This window comes from Sorex fumeus, unplaced genomic scaffold, assembly GCF_029834395.1.
Source record: "Sorex fumeus unplaced genomic scaffold, SorFum_2.1 ptg000078l, whole genome shotgun sequence".
NCBI lineage: Eukaryota > Metazoa > Chordata > Mammalia > Eulipotyphla > Soricidae > Sorex > Sorex fumeus.
In genome coordinates, this window is record NW_026606135.1 from 3,084,358 (window position 1) to 3,106,789 (window position 22,432).

The 22,432-nt window shown below is 40.3% G+C and overlaps 1 protein-coding gene across 1 annotated transcript in view; it reads right to left on the reverse strand.

Moving 5' to 3' along the window:
* Nucleotides 1–222: 222 nt before the first annotated feature.
* The window catches only part of GLUD1 (glutamate dehydrogenase 1), a 36,979-nt gene continuing 14,769 nt past the window's right edge, over nucleotides 223–22,432 (reverse strand). Inside the window, exons 2-13 of the mRNA XM_056130428.1 lie at nucleotides 16,898–16,978; nucleotides 15,868–15,923; nucleotides 15,382–15,445; nucleotides 14,783–14,877; nucleotides 10,080–10,259; nucleotides 9,217–9,354; nucleotides 8,796–8,933; nucleotides 8,022–8,102; nucleotides 6,532–6,655; nucleotides 5,524–5,615; nucleotides 2,117–2,179; nucleotides 223–1,609 (exon numbers count right to left, since the gene is read on the reverse strand). Of these exons, the coding sequence (XP_055986403.1) occupies nucleotides 1,490–1,609; nucleotides 2,117–2,179; nucleotides 5,524–5,615; nucleotides 6,532–6,655; nucleotides 8,022–8,102; nucleotides 8,796–8,933; nucleotides 9,217–9,354; nucleotides 10,080–10,259; nucleotides 14,783–14,877; nucleotides 15,382–15,445; nucleotides 15,868–15,923; nucleotides 16,898–16,978 (1,232 nt within the window). The 3' untranslated portion in view covers nucleotides 223–1,489. The remainder of the gene's footprint in view (nucleotides 1,610–2,116; nucleotides 2,180–5,523; nucleotides 5,616–6,531; nucleotides 6,656–8,021; nucleotides 8,103–8,795; nucleotides 8,934–9,216; nucleotides 9,355–10,079; nucleotides 10,260–14,782; nucleotides 14,878–15,381; nucleotides 15,446–15,867; nucleotides 15,924–16,897; nucleotides 16,979–22,432) is intronic.

Consider the following 22,432-nt stretch of genomic DNA (forward strand, 5'->3'; position numbering starts at 1 on the left):
CACTTAAAAATTACTCATAGATCAGCTTTAAGCATGGAAACATCTTCTCTAAGACAGCCATTGACAATACTTAACAGAATGAAATAGAACTTAAGAATAAAACTTGGGCAGTTCACAATATATTGTTAAGAAATTATGTAGGTGGCTATAAACTCAAGAACCCAACTATGGTTTTATTATCTACCAAGATATCACATACAAAAACACAGAAAAGAAACCATAAGCTTTGGAAAAGGTAGACTTTTAATAACTGCGTTTGTCATCAGGATAAGTCATGCAGTTACAAAGTAGTTAGAAATTTCTGAAAGGATATTATTGTTTTAAAAAAAAAAGCTCATTCGTCCATAAATAATAATCTAGTACTTCATTGGGACACTACTGTTCAGAAGACCCTGGCCAAATAACTCCCAAATAAAACACTCAAAGATTTTCTGCCCACTGTTAATGATGCTGAGTGCAGAATGTGAGACCTCTAAAAGAGAACACAAAGTCAGGCTGAGTGGGGGCCCCTGGCAATGCTGAGAGCCGCCAGTTAGACTCCAAACAAGGAGATCACATGGTTTTTCTTTCTGGGACACTCTACTTGAATTATTGTTCAATTAGTCAACACAATAGATCTCCCAAAGAGAAAAGCAATTAATTAACATGATAAGGAGGTTACTGCATTCTTTGGACTATATGTCATAATTACTTAGTAAATTCGAACAATCTTAACAAAAATAGTGTCCGTTATTTGCTTGTATGAAGATAACTCTCCAATGGGCTTTTTATATTTGCTGGACAATAACACAGGATTGTTAAGCTATAAATGATACCGTTTTATATGTTATAAAAATACTAGCTTTTTCCGTTCATTATGTTTATATAGGCATTCACTGCTTAGTCAAAGTTAGGCTGTTAAGTGATAAAGGCCATTTTATTACAGCAGCATGTACTTATTTTATTCTAAAAGAATAAAATGCATAAAGAGAAATAGCTTTTATTTTTGTTTGTAACTTGTAAAACTGAGTTATTATGCTGATGTAAAATATCAATAACTCACTTGAGGACCATGCCACCTTCTAAAAACGCCACACCTGCTTTTTAAGCATGTTAAAAGTTACAGCACATCTCAGACTTGTCCAGAGTTAAAGCAGCTAGCAACTGATTACTCTTGGATAAGTGCTTTCCTAGGCCATAGCTCTGGGTTGGGAAAAAGCCATGGAGCAAGGCAGCACAGCTGGATGAAAGACTTTTTATTTAAAGGCAAAATACCCAAAGGCTCTCTGGAATAGATGATTTCTACTTTCACACTCATTAGCTTTTATACATGATCCCCCTACCCTTAATTTCTTTCTTCTTAAGGGGTTGATTTGGATTGGCTTGTTGAGAATGGTGTCCATTATTTAATAAGTCATGAGAGAAAGAGATTTCTGTGGTTACATGTAAACTTGTGATAGGTCGCGATGAAAAGGTGAAAAGGGAAGGGTAGAAGCCAGCCACTATCCATCTATGTGAAGGTCACACCAGCTTCATTGTACACCTTGAAGACTTTTTCAATGGCATTGACATAGGCAGCTGTTCTGAGATCCAATCCCAGGTTATACTTCATGGCTGTACGCATGATTTGCTGGACAAAAAAAAAAAAAAAGGAGATGATACAATGAGTACTATTTTGTCTAAAGCATCCACAAATACGCTAGATGTACGGTCCTGCTACAAGTTACCGCTACTACTTCAGCGATGAACTTGGCCCACAAGAGAAACTACTCAGGGAGTAAAACAATCTAGAGTTAGAAAGGACTAACTCTCTAGAATTAATCTTTTACTGTCTTGGTGGCATTAAGGAACTGCTCTACAGAATTTTACATGAACCAGTCTCTCTGCCCTTTAGAGCAAGTTCATCTGACATTTATGACATGCTCGCTGTATCTCATTAAGAAATCAACACATATTTGACTATCTGAAAACATTTCAACACTTAATATTAATATTGAAGAGGCATGGATTTTTCTACACACAATGAGAAACATATAGACTGCTACTTTCTATCACCACATGGGCAGACTGGCAGCTGAGATGACACAGCTGAACGTATACTTCACCTAACTGGCAGAAACGGCAACTGTACACGTACCCTTGCAGAACGCTCCATAGTGTATGCTAAGCCAGAGTGCACGATATCTTTCTCAGATGCACCCTATTAGAAAAAAGAACATATAAGTTTAACAAAGCCAAAGTGATGTTTTATCAACAAGAAGGTAAAGGATCCTAGAGTCAATATACAGTCAAAGAGAATTGCTTGACGTACTTAATTTCTGCTTAGTACCTTGATGCCCTATCTGAGATGCAGACACACCACAGCAACATTTATGTCAGAGTGCAACAACCTCTGATGGCAGTGGAGATGGGATTCTGCCTATCAGCAGCGCTTTCATTATACTGCTGATGAAAAAAACGGATCAAAGTCGAAAAAATTTGTATTTTTATCTTAAAAATTTTGTTATAATTAATGTGTCTACAATGGCATTGACATTTATGGCCCGGATATACCAATGACGTCACCTCATCATCACCAATGTGCCCAAGCCCCCCAACCCATGCCCCTGAATCACATCCTGCCTAGTGTCCTCCCCTCAAATCTGTAGTTCTTAGAATTTATTTTTCAAGAGCCTAAGGCTATCTTTTTGCTATGCCAATCATCTGTCAATTTGTCTCACTAGATTTCGCTAATCTATTTTTAAGAAGACTTTATAAAACTTTAGAACAATTAACTATCTCTACTACTCCTGACATATCTAGTTATAAAATGTACTTTCTGATATGTCAGATTAGAAAAAAACAAGTGAATTACCAACAAAAGTTTTCTACATTTTACTTTATCCAATTAACACTCTATTCATTAAAGACACAGCTCTGGAACATTTCTTTTACTTAGGAAATTTGGGCTAAGGGTCCGAGCAATAGTATAGTGAGTAGGGTGCTTGTCTTGAATGCAACCTACCAGGGTTCAATCCCTGGTATCCCATATGGTACCCCAAGCACTGCCCGGAGTAATTCCTGAGTGCAAAGCTAAGAGTGATCCCTGAGCATCAAAGCTAGGAGTAATCCCTGAGCATCACTGGGTGTGACCCAAAAAGCTAAAACACAAACAAAAAAACCTAAAATAAAACTAAACAGGTGCCCCCCCCCCAACAAAAGGTAAGGTAAAGGTAAAGGTAAAGGCCCTCCCGTTGATCATCGATTTGGTCGAGCGGGCCCAGTAACGTCTCCATTGGAGACTTTGTTGTTACTGTGTCTGGCATATCGAATCGTCACAGGGAGCTTGCCAGGCTCTGCCGTGCGGGCGAGATACTCTCGGTAGCTGGCCGGGCTCTCCGAGAGGGGCGGAAGAATCGAACTCGGGTCGGTCATGTTGGCCGCTTGCAAGGCAAACACCCTACCCGCTGTGCTATCGCTCCAGCCTATCTATCCGGTGCTATCCCCCCAACAAAAACAAAAATAAAAAAAACTCTCCCTGCAAAACAACAAACATAAGGCTGAATGAGACTGCCAAAATTCTGAACTCAAATAGAAGTGATTCAGGAGCTGAGACACTTCAGACATTAGAAGTAATGAGCGACAGTGAACAGTGAAAAGATGATAGGATCAATGATACAGGCTCTGGTGGTGGCAGAGTATGATTGGGTAGAGAAGGAGTGAGAGGGAGGGAGAGAACTGAAACAAGTTTTACAACCAACATTTATTATAAGGCAAAAAATTCAAGAAGCAAGTCATTAAGAGGTAATTAATGACACAAGAATCTAAAATTAGCAGTAGTGAACTTCAGCTTGTGAAAATAAGGACATCTGGTAAAAGATTATATAAGGATAAAAAGTCACCATGGTCTGTCTTTCTAAACTGGCTGGCTGTCTTGTTCCCATACTTCAGTGTATGGTTTAAATTACAGTGACCTAGAGCCAGAAGGATAGTGCAGCAGTAGGTCATTTGCCTTGCAAGCAGTCGACCTGAGTTTGACTGCCAGCATTCTATATGGTTCACTGAGCACCACCAGGCCTAATTCCTAAATACAGAGCCAGGAGTAACCTAACCCCTGAGCATCTTCAGGTGTGACCCAAAAAGAAAAAAAAAATGCTGTGACTTATATACAAGGCATGTTATATGATGTGGGATGACCACAGGGAGGAGCAAGAAGCTCATCTAAAGGTCTGGAGTAACAAAACAGTTGGTTGGGCACTTGTCTTGCACATGACTACCTGGGTTCAATCACTGGCATCCCATATGATCCCAAGCAATACCACAAATCATTCCTAAGTTTAGAGCCAGGAGTTAGCCAAGAGCATTGTCAGGTATGGCCCCCAAACGAAACAAACCAAAATAAGCAGCTCATCTAAAAGCAGTAGTAAGAGCAGGTCCTGCCAATGCATTCTAAGTTACTTGTGACCAAAAGATGCAGGGGATGCTGGCATGTGGAGAGGGCTTTCAGGGGAAGCAATCAGTAATGTGATGATACTGGAGCTAGCAGTGGGTCAGGGAATTCCAGACAACTAGAACACATGTTGGCTCTGAGAAGAAAGAAGAGAGGTTCACTAGAAAGAATAACTTCTTCAAAAGGAAATTCTTTCCTATGTGGTAATAATCTAAAATTATTTTATTACAATATTTAAAAAGATAAAATATATTTTTTCCCTTAACATAAAAAAAAAAAACAAAAAAAAAAACACCAAAACTGGCCACACCCAAAGATGCTCAGGGGACCATATAAAATGCTGGAAATCCAACCAGGGTCAGCTGTGTGAAAGACAAGTACCCTACTTGTTATCTCTACAATGGAAGTTTGGTTCAAATGTAAACCAAACCTAGTAAAACATAATCATTCCTGCCAGTGCTTGGGGGACAACATGGGATACAGGGAATTGAACCCAGGTTGGCTGCATTGCAAGGAAAATGCCCTACCTGCTGTACTACTGCTTGGGCCTCAAGAACTATTTTCTTAAAGTAAGTCACCACTGAGGTCACTATTATAATGGCATGTAAAAGCACAGCACACGTTTGGAATTTCAATTTTTTCAATCTCCGCATATCATTATCAGAACAAAAGTACAGAGCACTACTAGAATAAATCTGAACAGAACTACAGCCTTTCAACAGCTAATTTATAATATGTTTTAACTCTTACCCATTTCTACACAGCAAATTCAATTTTTCATATTAGTACGTTTACTTTTTAATTATTTCTATTTCTATTTCTCTGAAACTTAAAGAGTTAGGATACATATTTTCCACAATTACATTAGAACTTCTTGTTGAGTCATCTATATTATGAAAGACCAAAAGCAGAAGTAATTCACTGATGATTCATTTTAAACTAGAACTCCATTTTTAGAACATTACAAAAGGAAAAGGTACACACAACTTTTATAATACACACAACTCATATAATTTCTGTTATGCTGATTATATACTGCAATTCAAGTAAATCAATCGGTCAGGTCTGAAGAGGGAAACAGTAGTATCTGTAAACTCTATCATAAACACACTCACCGATATCCTGTCTTGGAACTCTGATGTGGGTACAACAGGAATGGTTCCACCATGCTTTCCAAATTTTCTTTCCAAACTCTCTTGAACAGACACTGGAAGAAGCCAAGAGATCAGGGTAAAATACTGCTAGTAGGAAAAAGTAGAAGGGAAAGTAGCCCAAACTATACCCCTCACCCCCAAGCTAAGCGCTTTAGAGCCCTCTAACATGGCTGATATTAAAGGGCTAATCATGTTAGACTGAATAAAGAGGGAATAAAGCACTCTGCCAAATTGCTATATGAATGTGAATTTAGGTCACTACTCTGTTTCCATAACACCCATCACCAGGGTTTTTCCTTGGCTCTTTTTAAAAAGAAAAATGCTGAAGGAAAAAGAAACGGAAATAGATGGAACACTTCACCCAGATTCTCTGAGTAGGCTGAGCACAGAAGCTCAGTTGGAGGTCCTGGTCTTATTTCAGCTTGAAGAAAATCCTACTGTTAACTTTAGAGGCTACTCTAGTCAAAGGAAAAGTCTTCTCATCAGGTGACTCAGAATATTCTTGATACTAGCTTGGTCTTTCTTTACTAAAATAAATGAATGAATAGCAATAGGAGTTCCAGGTTTAAAATGATATTCCTTATGTTACTAATTTGTACATTTTATATTCAGGAAATATGTAAACAGATGCTACAGACATACACTTGTGTATAAATGAGAGATTAATATACTGAACAACTATAAAGAAATTGCTTATTTTTGGTCTGAGCCTCACAAGACAGAATATAGTTTTCTATTCTGTGATTAAACTCTTTTTGTAAACTCATTTACAAATTGGTAACCAACTAGTTGCTTAAGTATAATTTTCTTTCCCAGCTCGGTTTTGGCTGGCTCCATTAATTATTATTTTTGCAGTGCTTGGTATCAAACTCAGGGGAGGCTCACCTAGCAAGGAATATGCTCCATCACTGAGCCGTACCTCAACCCTCAGAAGATTAAATTTCTTAGGGAAAAATCATGAGAACTTACTGAGTAGGTGGTAGTTGGAATCTCTTTCATATTTGAAGGTCAAACGACCGTAGCTGACATGATTCAAATTCTTTAGCCACTCAAAGTAAGAAACTGTAACTCCTCCAGCATTCAAGTAGAGATCCTATACAGACCAAAAAAAAAAAAAAAAAAAAAAAAAGAGAAATCAAGGAAATGAGGAGACCAGTTTTTACTAACAGCTTACAATAAACATAAAAACTCATTTAAATCAAAGCAGATTAAACGTTGGACTACATTTTAGATACATTTGATAAAGTTTGGTTAGAGCCTCTTTATCAAAGAAATTCTCAGACAACACTGCTTGATGAATAACCACTTGATTGTACTATTCATAGGGTATATTCCACAACATCAAAGGGCAATCTACTTTAGTCGAATCAAACTCGTTTTGGGTGGTTCTGGGAATCAAATACAGGACCCTCAGGCATGCAGGGTTATGAGCGTCAACACCAGCCACACACCTCAGGACCTCCAACTGATTTTTTTTAGTAATTTTTTTTTTTTTTTTAGGCGGGGAACATAGCTAGCAGTGCTCAGGGCTTACTCCTGACTCTGTGCACAGAGAGAACTCCTGGCTATGCTTGGTGGGGGTTGCAGGCAGTGGCGATGCATGTATGCAGTGCAAAACCCTACCTGCTGTCCTATCTGGCCCTCAAATTGATTTTTTTGGGTGTTTTCAGTCAAGAAACTTTCAAAATGCATCAAAAAATCTGTAGGATTTCTAATTTTCAATAATGTTTTTAGTAGAGGCACCATACTCAGCTACGAAAACACATGTTCTGAATAAAGCAGTAAGGTGTATTCCAAATGCATCAGGTTAAGAATCATTAAGAATCTTTAGAGTTTAAGTTAGAATAGTATTTCTAGCACAATATAAATTTATGTAATTGAACTCTTTTTGAGGGGGGGTTTGGGGGGAGGAGAGAAGGCCTACAATCGGCAATGCTCAGGGGTTACTCCTGGTTCTACACTCAAGAGTTAATCCTGGTGGGTGGCTGGGGAACCATATGGGATTCCAGAGATTAAACCCAGGTCAGCCACATGCAAGATAAGCAACCTACAAGTTGTACTATTGCTCCAGCTCCTATAACTGAATTCTTTAAAAGGTTAAGTATATACTCAAGGAGCTTTAAGTTGGAAGAAAATGTTCAGACCAAGTAAAAACTGACAGGCCTATTATTTATTTTTAAGGTTACTCCTGACCGTGGGCTCAGGAGCCACTTCTGACATGACCAGAGATTTGAACCAGATTTGCAGCTATATGCAGGCCAAGTGTCTGCCCTTCTATTATCTCTCTAGTTCCTGACAAGTCAATGCCACTAACCATGCTTTTCTAGTTTTCTAAAGCAAAACAAGGAATGAAGAATTCATTACAGCTTGGGGGAAATCACATGCCTCTTGTTCCCTTAATTCCTTGCAAAAGACAATTATGATGCCAAGTAAATATGAGCCTGGCAAACAAGACTTACTGGAATAACCATAATGTTCCTCTCCAGGAAAATCTTATCCGCTTCTGGAGTTGTAGGTCCATTAGCACCTTCAGCAATGATCTGCAAAAGAATGAGAAACACAGAAATATCAGTAACATTGTCAAATTCCTTCCATTAAGGCCAAGAGATTTGCATCTACAGGCAGGGGCTGATGGGAGAAGCACACTTCCAGTTAAAATTAAACTGCAAGGGTTACCTTGCTCTGTAGAATACATAAAAAATACCATCACTTTTCTATCTACCTGACTACTGCTCAAAGTTTTAGGAAGACATCTATAGCAATGGTTGCATAATTCTGTGAATATATTGTACACGTAGGTAAATTTTTATGGTAAAGTATATACTAACAAAGCAATTTTTCTTTTTTAAGGAAACCCACAATTTATTAGTTATTTTTAAAATTTTGGTCACAGCAGGTGATGCTGAAGGATTATTCCTGGCTTAGCTGCACTCAAAAGTGGAAGTTCAGGAAACTAAATGGGGTGCCAGGGACTGAACCGGGTCAGATGCATGAAGGCAAGCATCCTGTTAACTGTACAATTTCTCCAGTGTCCAATTATGACTTTTTTGTGTGTTTGGGGGGGGAACTGTGGTGCTCAGAGAACCATATGGGATATCAAGGATTGAATCCAGATCAGCAGCATGCAAAGTAAGCACCCTACTAGTTGTATAATCACTCAAGCCCCGCCAATAATTTTTTCCTGGACCCATAACATTCTACGGTCACTGAACCTGTCTCTATTGTGATCTCACCTTGGCTTTGACTCTGGGCGCATTGGACTTGGTCAGCTGCTTTTCACTGGCAGCAGGAATCAGTATGTCACATTCAGCCTCCAAGATGCTTCCTTCATAGGGCTTTGCCTTGGGGAAGCCCAGGATTGATCCATGTTGCTGGAATTGATTGGATATGAGAATAGCTGAATTAGAGTTTAAATGTTTATATTCACTATCAATAACATGAAGATTTATTTATTAATAATTATTTAAATTACATTTCTAAGCAATGGAAACAGATTTCACTAAAACTTCCCTTTTTTGTGTGCAATGGGGGATCGAACCCAGGTCTTCTGAATACAAGTTCTGCATGGACTGAGCCACATTCCCAGCCCCTAGAACATAACTCACATTCCAATATTCAGTATAGTCCAAGTTTACAGATACTAGATTAACGTACCAACTTGAAGTCTTCCAGTTCCTTTGGGTCAATACCATCTGGATTCCATATGCTTCCATCAGATTCACCAACACCAACACATTTAGCACCAAAACGATGTAAATATCTCATAGAATGCAGGCCCACATTACCAAATCCCTGTGAACAATTATGCACGATACAAAAAACAAAGTTAGCAGAGTATTTTAAGTGCCTGACTATTCTGACCTGTTCTGACTATTCTGTTAGCCAGTAAGTAATTGTCAAATACTTTGACAATAAATTTCTAAGTTTAAGAATATGGAACTCAAACGTTGAAACCCAGTCATTGCTGAGGTTATTACTCCCTGATCACCAAATGTCCCAGGCTATAAAAAGGTTAAGTTGCTAACTGGAAAGAATAACAATTCTATTTTAAAATAGCATTAAAATAACCAAATATCAAGTAAATTCTTCTGGAAAATTGAAATCTGAATTATGCAAATCTGAGATGTCTCACAGTTTTGTATGTACCTGAAAAATATTTAAAGTGGTTTTAGTCACAGTAATGATAGCGAAACTCAAAAAAGGGGATGTATTACTTGGGAGAAAATAAAACCTTTCGGGGCTGGAGAGATAGCACAGCAGGTAGGGCATTTGCCTTACACGCAGCCGACCCAGGTTTGATTCCCAGCATCCCATATGGTCCCCTGAGCACTGCCAGGAGTGATTCCTGAGTGTAGCCAGGAGTAACTCCTGTGCATCGCCGGGTGTGACCCAGAGAGAAAAACAACAACAACAACAACAAAAAAAAACCCTTTCTAAAACTTGAGAAAAAATAAATCAAGTTAAAAAAATTACCAATCTAATAACATTAAAAAATTTTAAGCAAACAGAATTTTCACCTGAACAACAAATGTTTTATCTCCGAATCCTGGTGTCATTCCTAAAAGGCTCATATAAGATGCTTCATTGATGAAGTTTTCAATTCCATGAAAAACTCCCCGACCAGTAGCAGAGATTCGTCCATGGATTCCACCCTGACTGATGGGCTTACCAGTAACACAGGCATGAGCATTGATGTCCTGTAAGAGAAAGTAAACAGTAAGACGTTACTTACAGTAAACTGTCGAGGACTGTACCTGTGAGGAACCAATGCAACGAATGACTAAGATGACTAGCACATCTTCCTTCGTTTAACTAATGCTCAGGAGGAGTGTGTGATTAAGGTTCACTCTTGATAACAGAGACTTTTCCAGACTTCTATTCCAAGAAAATATTAATAGATGAGATTTCCTCAAGGAAAAAGCAGGGTTTTCAAGAATTTACTTTAACATCCAGGTAAGGAGACAGTTCAAAGGCGCTGGAGTAACACTAGGAGTGACACCTGAGCATTAAGTCAGGAGCAGGGCCCCCCGACCCCCAACAAGTCCCTACTTTCCAGCACTACTATTTATGGCCTCCAAACAAACTTTAATAGATAGCAAACACAAATGACACTTTCATAAAAAGAATTAGTTCAGCTGAAAATTATTGCTCCTCCCACAAAATTTAAGCCCTAGGAGATTAATATATGATTAGGTGTATGCCCTACCCGCTGTACTACTGCTCTGCCCCCACCAATTCTATCTACAAACTTGGGTATGTGACCAAAACAGGACAATTTAATGCGGTTAAGATATACTTTCGCCAAACTAATCTAGAAATTCAATAAAAATGACACACAAAAAAGGTATCTGCAGGGAGTCAGAGGGTAAGAGGGGTGAAGGCACTTGCCCCACACATGAAGTTAAACCTCATTCTATCTCAGCACCATGAGTCCCTTAAATATAAAGCCAGGTGTGATCCCTGAGCACTGAAACTGGTGTAGTACTGAGTACTACACCAGGTGCAGTCTCCAAAACAGACAAATATTTTGGGGCCAGAGTGAGAGTACAGCGGGAAGGGTGTCTGCCTTGCAAGTGGGTTTGATCCCCGGCAACCCTTATGGGTCCCCTGAGAACTGCCTCTAACCGGAGTAGGCCCTCAACACCTCCAGGTGTGACCTCCAAACGAAACAATATAAAAACAAAAATAAAATATCCAAGTTCACCTATTAAGGGTGGACAACAAAAATATTAAAGATAGTTTGCAGAGCATGTTTCATATAAGCTAAAAAATAAAAACAAAAATCAAAATACTTCTAGAATTAAAATATTTAATTTATATATTTGGATATTATTTGGGTTTTAAAAAAGGTAACTGTTGTGAGACAGTCATGCTTATGTAGAATTAAGTCCCTCTAGTAACAATGATTAGGTCTGAGAAGTGGAGCTAGAGAATAGTCTTTATTAATATTAATATCCATCTTTTGATAGTCTTTTTCTGTGGGGTGGCAGGAGGACCCACTCGGTTGTGTTCAGGGACCACTCCTGGCAGGGCTCAGGAGCTCATTTGGGGTACTGGGACCCAGGGTGCCGTGTACAAGGCAAGTGACCTACTATCGCTCTGGCCCCATCTTTTGGTATAATTCGAATTAATGGAGTACAAATATTCTTCAGAAAAACAAGCACAACCAGAGAAAAAGGAGAAAAGGGATTAAGTAGGCTTCCTTTCCAAGACATCAAATATATTACAAAACCGGCAGACAGAATAGTATGTCATAGACAAATCCATGAATAGCACAGGAAAAAGTCTAGGTTTTTTTTTATTTGATAGCAAGGATGGAAAGTAGTAGGTTTGGGCCATACCTAGAAGTACTCAAGGGCTACTCCTAGCTTTTTGCTTGGGAGACCCTCTGGATGCCAGGGATCTGACATGCAAGGCAAGTGCCCTAACCTGTGTATTACCTCCCTAGCCTTAGAACATTATCTTATATAAGAAATCAATATAAAATGAGGAAAGACTTTTGGTTTTGAGGCCACATCTGGCTGTGCTCGGAGTTTACTTCTGATCCTGCACTCAGGGATTACTCCACCCAGGTGGGACTTAGGGACTATATGCAGTGCTGGGAGTTGAAACGCAGGTCAGATGTGTGTAAGGGAGGTGCCTCACAGACGCACTAACTCTCTGGCACAAGGTGTCTTGGTGCTGCCTTAAAATACTTGGTTAAAGTATTTCATTTCCAAACCCGTGTCTTCACCTTCATTTATTTCAAATGCCTGCATTATCATTTATTTCAAATGCCTGCATTATCATTTATTTCAAATGCCTGCATTATCATTTATTTCAAATGCCTGCATTAATAAATGCCCAAATCTTTGTATTCCTTAAACACTTTTATAGAGTGAAGGTGGAATTGTATTACTTCTATAATTACCAACAAAAAGAGTTAAAGCAAGGGAAAAAATAGTCCAGTAAAGTGATTTATGGAATTAGTAGCTTTCCCACAGTTTTCTTTCATGAATAATTAATACTTATGAATACAGAATTGCAAACTGAGGCCAAAAGCTTTTAAACAGTGAGAATAAAAATTCTGGAGCTGACAGCAATTCTGTTTGAGGTCAGGCAAGGTGCCAGCTGCTAAACTTCCCAGCATACTTAATTGTCCTGGAAGCCCAAAGAGAACACTTTGCCTCCAGCGCCGGTTCATCAGAACGGGGCTTCACAAAAGGAGCTAAATGTTCATGTATGTAAATGAAGTAATGGAAAGGATGGTTTCCTCTTCTTCTACAACGCTGACCTTTCCACAAGCCAAACTGAACCCCCTTTCTGGGACTGGAGAGATCGTAGAGCAGGTAGGGGCTTGCATGTGATCCACCTGGACTGGATCCCCTGGCACCCCATACTGTCCCTGAGCAACACCGGGTGTGACCCGAAAAGCCAAAAAATAAATAAACTTGAGGAATATCTTAACAATCAAGAAAAAAAAAAAACCAACCAACCAAACAAACAAAAAACAACCCAGAAACAAACAAAAAAACCTTTCTCTGGACAGACACCTTCGAAGGTGTCTCCCCTTCAGCCAGGGCCATTTCCCCTTCCCCTTCCCCTTCCCCTTCCCCCCCTTCCCCTCCTTCCCCTCCCTTCCTCCCTCCCTCCCTCCCTCCCTCCCTCAAGAAAAACAAAATTTTCCAAAGTTGATCATAGCAGAGTTTCAGGCCTAAAATATTCCAACACTAACCTCACTACCAGTGTCAACTTCCCTCCACCACTGTCTCCAGGTTCCCCGCTCCACCACCAGCCTGGCTCCTTAACAGGCACAGTTGCAAGTTTGGTTATTGCAGTTTGGTCTCATGCTTACACCGCTACTGGCTCTGTGGTTTAGATATATACATATGCCTCACCTACACACCACCAGTGTGCCCAAGGTAGAGCCAATTTCTTAACTAGAGGCTATTCCTCATTATCTACCTTTATTCCCTGGGCAGGCTGCTTTCAAAACCACTACTCTATGGATAATTTAATAACCAAAGTTGGTCTCTTTTCAAAACCTCCACTACCCAGCCCGCCCTGGCCCTCAACATCTATAATACAGAATTTTAGGTATTTCTCATGTCTTTAAAAAAAAAAGTGCTTTCCCCTGCTAAAACACATCTCTGCTCTTTCCTACATCTCAAAGACAGATCAATCTAACTTCTCTTGAGCTCCTATATAGTCTCTTGCCCCTAAAAATGTAAACAAATAAGAAAATGCCACTCCACAGAGAAGTTTTACACCCTAGCTTATAACTAGTATTTCACTGGCTTCCATGTTTTCAGGACAAAGTCCTCACTGTCAGTTACAGGACAATAAAATGTTCTAACTCTTCTTCACTAGCCTCTTACTTTCTACCCTCACTTTCTATTCTAGCTGCCATGTTCTTCCCTTAGGAAGCACCCCTGACGAGGCTCAGGGGATCGTGTGGAGTGTTGGGGATTGAACCTAGGCTGGCTGTTGCAAGTCAAGTACCTTATGTGCTGTACTATCTCTTTGGCCCCTCATTTTATAGTTTCTTTCTTTTTGGTTTTTGGGCCAGACCTGGCAGTGCTTGGGGGACTATCTGGGAAGCCACGGATCGAACCCAGGTTGGCAGTGTGCAGGGCAAGCACCCTACCCTTTGTACTATCGCTCTGGCCTCCATAATTTCTATTCCTTCCTTTCTTGTGTTTCTTAGTTCCCCTTTAAATGAAAACTCTTTAAGAGAAGTCAGAATTAAATGCTTGCTTATTTTCCTTCTTCTAGTGTCTTAGTAGCATGTCTTGTCCTCTGAGAGAGTATCTGTTCAAGGGTTCCAACCCAGGGGCTGGAGTGACAGTAGAGCAGGTAGGGCGTTTGCCTTGCACGCGGCCAACCCGGGTTCGATTTCCAGCATCCCATATGGTCCCCCGAGCACCGCCAGAAGTGATTCCTGAGTGCAGGGCCAGGAGTGACCTTTGAGCATTGCCAGACTGACCACCCCCCCAAAAAAACCCCAAAAAAACAAGGGTTCCAACCCAGTATCTGGGATAGGGTGACATTAAAAGTTCAACCTCTGTTCACTGCATCTATAATTTAAGAATAGAGAACTAGAAGATAAGCTATACGCAAATTAAAACTATGATTGAAGAGGAGGTAAAAAACTCATTGCATACTCCATTTCTATATAATAAATCACATTACTTCTTGAAGAGAGAAAATGAAGCCTTCAGGGTTTCTTCCGGGTACTCACATAGTGCCCTATGGTGCTAGCATAGGTGTCGGCAATCCAGGACATCTCCCGCTCGCCTGTACTCATGTCTGGGGCAGGCACATCAATGCCAGGACCTGAGGGGCAAAGGGAAAGGCACTGAACCAGTTTTTAAGATAAACTCATTTCAGATAATGAAAAAAAAATTATATATATATCCTCTAATTTCCTATGATGATGAAATTACCATGGATAAAAAACTAGATTTTACTTTGCTTACTAACTGAAGTTGTGGGATTACTCATCAAATGTCACACCATCAATTTTATATACATAAAATGTTTTGTAAGAAGAATTTAATTTAATTTGCAAGAGGGCAAACATTTTATAATTTGACTAAACTGAATATCCCTATCCCCACTGTGTTTGCTGTTTTGAAAGAACAGGTCTGTTTAAGCTTCTGATAACATATTTGTCCATGTTTTAAGAAAAACACGATACCATTGTAACACAAAAAAGAAGTAGTTTTTAAGAGCTACTCTATCCCAGGATGTCTATATAAAAGCAGGAGATTAAATTAAGACAATTATTTTTTTTGAAGTTTACAACTCTATGGGGAGAAACCACATGGCAATATATACCAATGAAACCCTTCTTTGCTAGCTCCATGGTGAACCTCCTTGTGATCTTTTCCAGTTCATTATCCTACAAAGAAAAAAAAAATTGACAGACATGCCAGTAGGGAGACGAAATAAATTTCACCATATTTTCTATTTTTAAGACATTCAAAACATCTCCTTATGTAATCTTCAGCACAACACATGAAGTAGGTATTTCTAGTTTAAAAAATGAGATCAGATATTAGATTATATATATAAATGGCAGATTAAGTACCTGGGAATAAAAAGCCATTACCTTTTAACCAAGTAAGAAAATGAAAAAGGACATTGACATTAAGCAGGTGACCTTTTATAACAGCCAAACATTCAATGAGTTAATTATTTACTTGTTTTTCCATTCCCGTTAAAAACAATAGGGGTCATTAATCTCACTGGTATGGGAGATAAAGAGTAAGTTCAAATCCCTTATAAATGTATGGTGTACATAAATATTATTTTGATACTTACGGTGTAGTTCTTGGGATTGATCTTAACACCAGCTTTGGCACCCCCAAATGGTACATCTGAAAGAAAACGCTGAAAGTTATTATTCCACATAAAAGAGCATTTTAAGAAATTTTAAGCATCATCAACTGAGCTTTATTTTCAGAAAACACAAGAAACAAACCCAAATATTCTCTTTTAAAATGCTTTTAATCAGTTTTTTTTATCATTTCTAAAAAAGTAATAACACTGCATATTTATGTTTCTTCTACTATGACTTTGGTTTCCTTCCACTCTAAGTGTGATTTACTTTAGAGTATGGAAGGCAATTTAAACAAAGATCGACACTTAAAATCCAATTTGCTAATAAATATAAAAGGTAAAGGCCCTCCCGTTGATCATCGATTTGGTCGAGCGGGCCCAGTAACGTCTCCATTGGATATTGAATACCTAACGGGGAGCTTGCCAGGCTCTGCCGTGCGGGCAAGATACTCTCGGTAGCTTGTCGGGCTCTCCGAGAGGGGCGGAGGAATCGAACTCGGGTCGGCCATATTGGCTGCATGCAAGGCAAACGCCCTACTGCTGTGCTATCGCTCCAGCCCTGCTAATAAATATAAAAAGATCCTTATTCTAAAAAGACTTGGCCACAATGGCTTGAGATGACTCAATTGGGTGAGTTCATGCCTTACACGTGGGAGCCTTTGGTTCCATGCCTGACACAGCATTCTCCTGAGAATGCCAGGTGGGTGCCCTAGCCCCCACCTGCAAAAAACAAAAGAAAAGCCTCAAGTGAATGACTCAATAGTGGCAGGGAACGTGGCTCAATGCTGGAGTGCACACATCTCCTAAATGTTTAACCTTAGATTCAATCCGGTAACCTTTCCTGCACCCCAAGACTAAATCTTAATAAAGACTGAGAAATGTTAGACTTAAATTGTGCAGCTTAAAATAGTTCTGATAAACTACACTTCTCTATCACTTAAAAAGTAACCCTGTATATAAACCTATTTTTTAAACGAGAGCATGATAGGTAGCAATGAAATAGATCACTTACCAACCACTGCACATTTGTATGTCATCAGAGACGCCAAAGCTTTTACTTCATCTACGCTCACATCAGTGCTATAACGGATACCTGGTGGTGTTTAAAAACAAAACAAAAACCAAGCAGAAGGTGAGAAACGGAATCTATTTTAGAAGATCTTTCCAACATAATATCCACACCTTTTCTTTTTTTACGCTTTACGCCTTCAGTATTTCCAAGATCACTTGCAGTTGCTTTTGATAGCAGCATGAAGGATCCAAAGAAAAGCTATTAATTTAACCCAGACCTATAGAATGAGAAATCTGAAGTATTCTGAAAGTTAAAAAAAAAAAATGCTGAAGTCTAGTTTTGCTTCTGATTATAGATGGATGGACACTAAAACATTTCATGGGAATTTAGAGAGAAATATAGTCCTATCTTTCAGGGATTTAGAGCCCAGAGGGAAATAACAGTACCTAGGATTTCACAAGATACTATCCTATCCCCCTTAAATGAACGCTTTTACACTTTAAAAAAGCAAATAACTCAGTCAAGGCCTTTTAGTTTTTCCCCCTCCACTTTTTGGTTTGGGTGATTTGGTAGCAGAGAGTTTGATAAATTAATAGTAGATGGAATGTCAATAAGTTTGACACATCCAATTGCATTCAATTCAACCGAATATTATCACTGTCACTGTCCTCCCGTTGTTCATCGATTTGCTCGAGCGGGCCCAGTAACGTCTCCATTGGAGACTTCGTTGTTACTGTGTTTGGCATATCGAATACATCACGGGGGGCTTGCCAGGCTCTGCCGTGCGGGCGAGATACTCTCGGTAGCTTGCCGGGCTCTCCGAGAGGGACGGAGGAATCGAACTCGGGTCAGCCATGTTGGCTGCGTGCAAGGCAAACGCCCTACTGCTGTGCTATCGCTCCAGCGATATTCCAACCGAATATTAGAAGTTTAAATAGAAGTATTGTCTCCAAGTGGTAGGTATCTCAGAAGATCCTTGGTTATTACTCCCCTCACCCAATGTCAGTCTCTTTCAACCAACAGATGAAAAAGCTTTTGTATCCTTCCATGGAAATGAGCAATCCCACTCATTCTTACTATAAGGTGGCTAAACAGACTAGGTGTTTGGTAGAGGGGACACAGAAAGTGGGTATGCCCACACTTTAATATCGGAGTCTTTGTCAATCACCACTGTGAGTTGAGAGGTAAGTCACCTTTTGTTGTTTATAGTCCATCGTTTTGCAGTACAAATGATAAAGGCTGGGTTTGACTGCAGATTGTGTGGAGCTCCCTGACACTGTGTTGGATGAAGCTGGGTACACTGGGAGGGTGGGGGGTCATAATAGGTCTGAGGGACACCTACTAAAGAAGGATTTTTGGAATTAAAGTTTCCTAGGTAGAAAAAAACAATCTCACGAGTTGGCGCTCTGAGAAAACTTCCTAGTAATTTTGAACATTTGGACTCTTTATATTTCTAATAATACTGATATAAACATAAATTAAAAAAAAATATCTACTGCATATACTATAACCATAAAGATGAAATTGTGATGCTGAACACATTTCTGTGGGCCACATAAAAAAAGAAAAAGTAGCACCTCTCCTGCACTCCCACCTTGTAGCACCTTCTACCTTATGTTTTACCACCAACTTTGTGTTTGTTTAGTATTTTTTTTGCTTTTTGGGTCACACCTGGCAAAGCACAGGGGTTACTCTTGGCTCTGCACTCAGGAATTACCCCTGGCAGCGCTCAGGGGACCACATGGGATGCTGGGAATCAAACCCGGTTGGCCGCGTGCAAGGCAAATGCCCTCCCTGCTGTGCTATTGCTCCAGCCCCACTACTTTAATTCTTAATGTCTAGGGTTTAAAGATAGTCCAGTGGGGAAAGAACCTGCCTTGTACACAGATGATCTGGGTTGGATCCCTGACACCACAACTACATATGGTCCCTCCCATCCTGCCACAAAGATCCCTGAGTGTAGAAACAGAAGAAAACCCCAAACACTGCCAGGTGTGACCCCAAAACGTTAATTCCTGATGTCTAAAACAGATGTCATGAATTAGACGCTAAAATCATGTTGAACAGATATGTATTTCTTGACTCCTAAATGTTAAGGTGGAGGGGCTAAAGCAATAGTATAGCAGGTAGGACAGGGTATTTGCCTTGCACACTGCCAACCCAGGTTTGATCTCCTGAGTACTGCCAGGAGTGATCCCTGAGCAGAGCCAGAAGCAAGCCCTGAGTACCATTAGGTATGGCCCCAAAACAAAAAAATAAGGTAGAGAATCAGAAAAGTGATAACTGGCACACATGTATATTCTAAACTTGAGCACCGTAGCACTGTCCTCCCATTGTTCATCGATTTGCTCAAGCAGGCGCCAATAACGTCTCCATTGTGAGATTTGTTGTTACTGCTTTTGGCATATCGAATACACCATGGGGAGCTTGCCAGGCTCTGCCGTGCGGGCGGGATACTCTTGGTAGCTTGCCGGGCTCCCCGAGGGAAATGGAGGAATCGAACCTGGGTGGGCGGCATGCAAGGCAAACGCCCTACCCACATTCTAAGAAGTTCACCATAAATGTTCATATGCATTATTAAAGTACTAAAGAGTAAAAGCATTAAGTCCTAGAAAGTACTCCAGAAAAAATTACCTTTGTAAGTATCACTAAGATCAAACTGTTATATCTAAAACAAAAATTCTGTTTAAGTCCTGACATGTGAAGAGGAGTTGTGAGAATGAGGAGGGGCTAGAGAGATAGTACGGTGGGTAGGGTGCTTGCCTCAAAAGCCGCCAACGTAGATTTTATTCCCAGGATTCCATATGGTCCCCCCGAGCACTGTAGGAGTAATTTCTGAGTGCAAAGTCGGGAGCAACCCCTGAGCATTGCCAGGTTTGGCCCAAAAATCTTTAAAAAAAGAAAATTCCTATGGTTAAAAAATTAACAGTAAACACTAACAAGTGTTAAAAAAAATTTAAAATGTGGGGGCAGTGAGTCTGACTAAGGTTTGATGCCTGGAACAATGAATGGTTCCCCGAGCACAACTCAGGATTAAGTCTTGAGCACAGCCAGATATAGCCCCAAACCAAATAAAATTAAAATTAAACTTAAAAAAAAAAAAAAAACCTAAGTGAAATGATGTTTGGCCAGGTACCGGGGTGGGGCGCCATGTTTAGCACTTCTTAATAAACAAGTAAACCTAAGTTCAGAGCATTATCTGTGGGTGTCTGCACTTTCTCACCTGGGAAGGGACATTCTTAAGCTTTTTGTCAACTTCATGGGCAGCTGGCACAGTGCCCTTATGCAGATAATACTTCAATTACAGCTATTATCACTGCTATTACAAAGGTGTTTATTACAAATAAACATTAAGTTTATATTGGTAATTTAAAAACATGGTTTGGGGCTGGAGAAATATTACAGTGTGTATGGCGCTGGCCTTGCACATGGCCTAGCCAGGTTCCCATATGGTCCTCTGAGCACCAGCAGGAATAAATTTCTGAGTGCTGGGTGTGACCCCAAAGGGAAAAAACAAACAAACACTCAACAAAAACAACCCCCCAGGCCCCAAACCAAACAACAACAAAACAAAACAAATCCCCAAAACAAAATAAAAACATGACTCAATAAAACTCAATATCATTTCTCAAAATAAATTTGTGGAGGGGCTGGAATTAATACAGGTGCTGAGGCAATTAACTGCTTGTATACAGCTGACCCTGACTCAAACCCCAGCATCTGGGTCACTTCTGAGCACAGAGCCAGAAAGAGACCCTGGACACTGCTGGATGCGGGATCCAACTGCCACCAAATAAATGATAAAATAAATTTCAGGGCAATAATTGAATGGTGCACTGTGTATTTACTAAAAATAAATTACAAAGGGGGCCTCGCGCAGCAGCTCTCTCTAACTGCTGCCCGCGTGGGGTAGTCTCGGGCCACTTCCCTCACCCCAGGGGAGGTTGACAGCGATGGGCGGATGAAGGAAGGAAGGCGGGCCAGGCTGGTTGGTGTCAGTTGCAGTTTACTCCACTCCCATCTCCATTCTCCTGATTCTCCTGCTGCTTCTTCCTTCCCCATGCTACTTGATTCTCCACCTGCATCTCCCTCTGGCCCCTCTCCTTCTCCTCCTGGCTCTCCCAGCTCCCTCTTACAGTCTAGTTAAATCCAAAGCATGTGGGGGTTGGGGCTTACACACAGGTGTGGTTACAATCAATAGGGTTAATCTTTCCGTCAGGGAAAGCTGCTTCTAGGGCAGATTCTCACTGAGCAGGATGACACACCCAAGAGCGGAATCCCATGGGCATGCTTCTCCTCTCCTTGTCCAACAAACATATAAAAACATTCATAATATTAATCATTTTGTATGGACACAGTAAGAGATACATTAAGCTTATAGAATTGCTCTCCTTGGGTCATCCCGAGCTCAGACTACAGTGCTCAGGCCAGATTAGTCTTTCCTAATGCTAGCAGGGTCCTAATCTTGTCGTTACTTTTGGATCAGGACAGCATTTGTCCAGGACCATGCTCTCAACTTAGAGTTGAGTATCATGACGCCTTGGCCTGGCCCATTTCGATGCCAGGGTCCCTCACAGCTTGCCCTGGTTCCATTCAGTCCTTCGTCGGGACCCTGCTTTTGGGGTGCTAGGAACTAAGGGCAATTGAGGCTTAAGTCAAGGAAGCGGATGCCCCGGAGGGAATATTACTGGAAGTCAATTAAATCCCTAGTTACAAAAGCATAATATTAACTGTCTTCCTGTGTCTATACAAAAGGACATTGCTTTAAAGTAAACTGTTCAAAAGACAGGAGGAGAAAGGCAATTATTTCACTGAGAGATATGAAATCATAGATTTCTGAGGAATCTGACCTTACAAGTTAACAGAGTCTCATTTGGGGAAAAGGTGAAAGACTCGTTGGGAAGAGAGCATGGAGAGGAGTTTACAGATAAATACAGTGGAATGGAAGTGCCTCAGGAGCACTGTGATAAACCTGAGCTCCCTGTGGCAAGGAAACAATACATACCAATGTTATCCTAAAATGTTTAGAGCTACATTCCAATAAACACAGAGGAATGGAGGTGCTTCAGGAGCACTGTGATGGATATCACCTGAAAAACCTAAGGTCCCTGTAGCAAGGGAGAAAGGTCAAACCAATGTTAGCCTACAGTGTACTTTTAAAAATGGAATTTAAAAAATTATTGCTTTCTGAGTCCGCGCAGTTAATGAACTATTTCAATTTTCCTTTCCTTTCCTCTCTCTCTCTCAAAGCTATTTCACTGAGTGGGCAGTACAGTTCCTTCTTTCTTTTTTTCCTTTGGGGGGCACATCCAGCAGCTCAGGAATTACTTCTGGTTCTGAGCTTAGGGATCACTCCTGGGAGGGTTCAGGGGACCAAATGGGATGCCAGGGTTAGAATCCAGGTCAGTTGCATGAAAGGCAGACTCGCTAACTGCTGCACTGTATCTTGCTTGCTCCAGTTCCTGCTTTCTTAACCAGGGGAAAAAAAATTTAGTATAAAAAGTATAAAATATAATGTAGTACTTACACATTCAA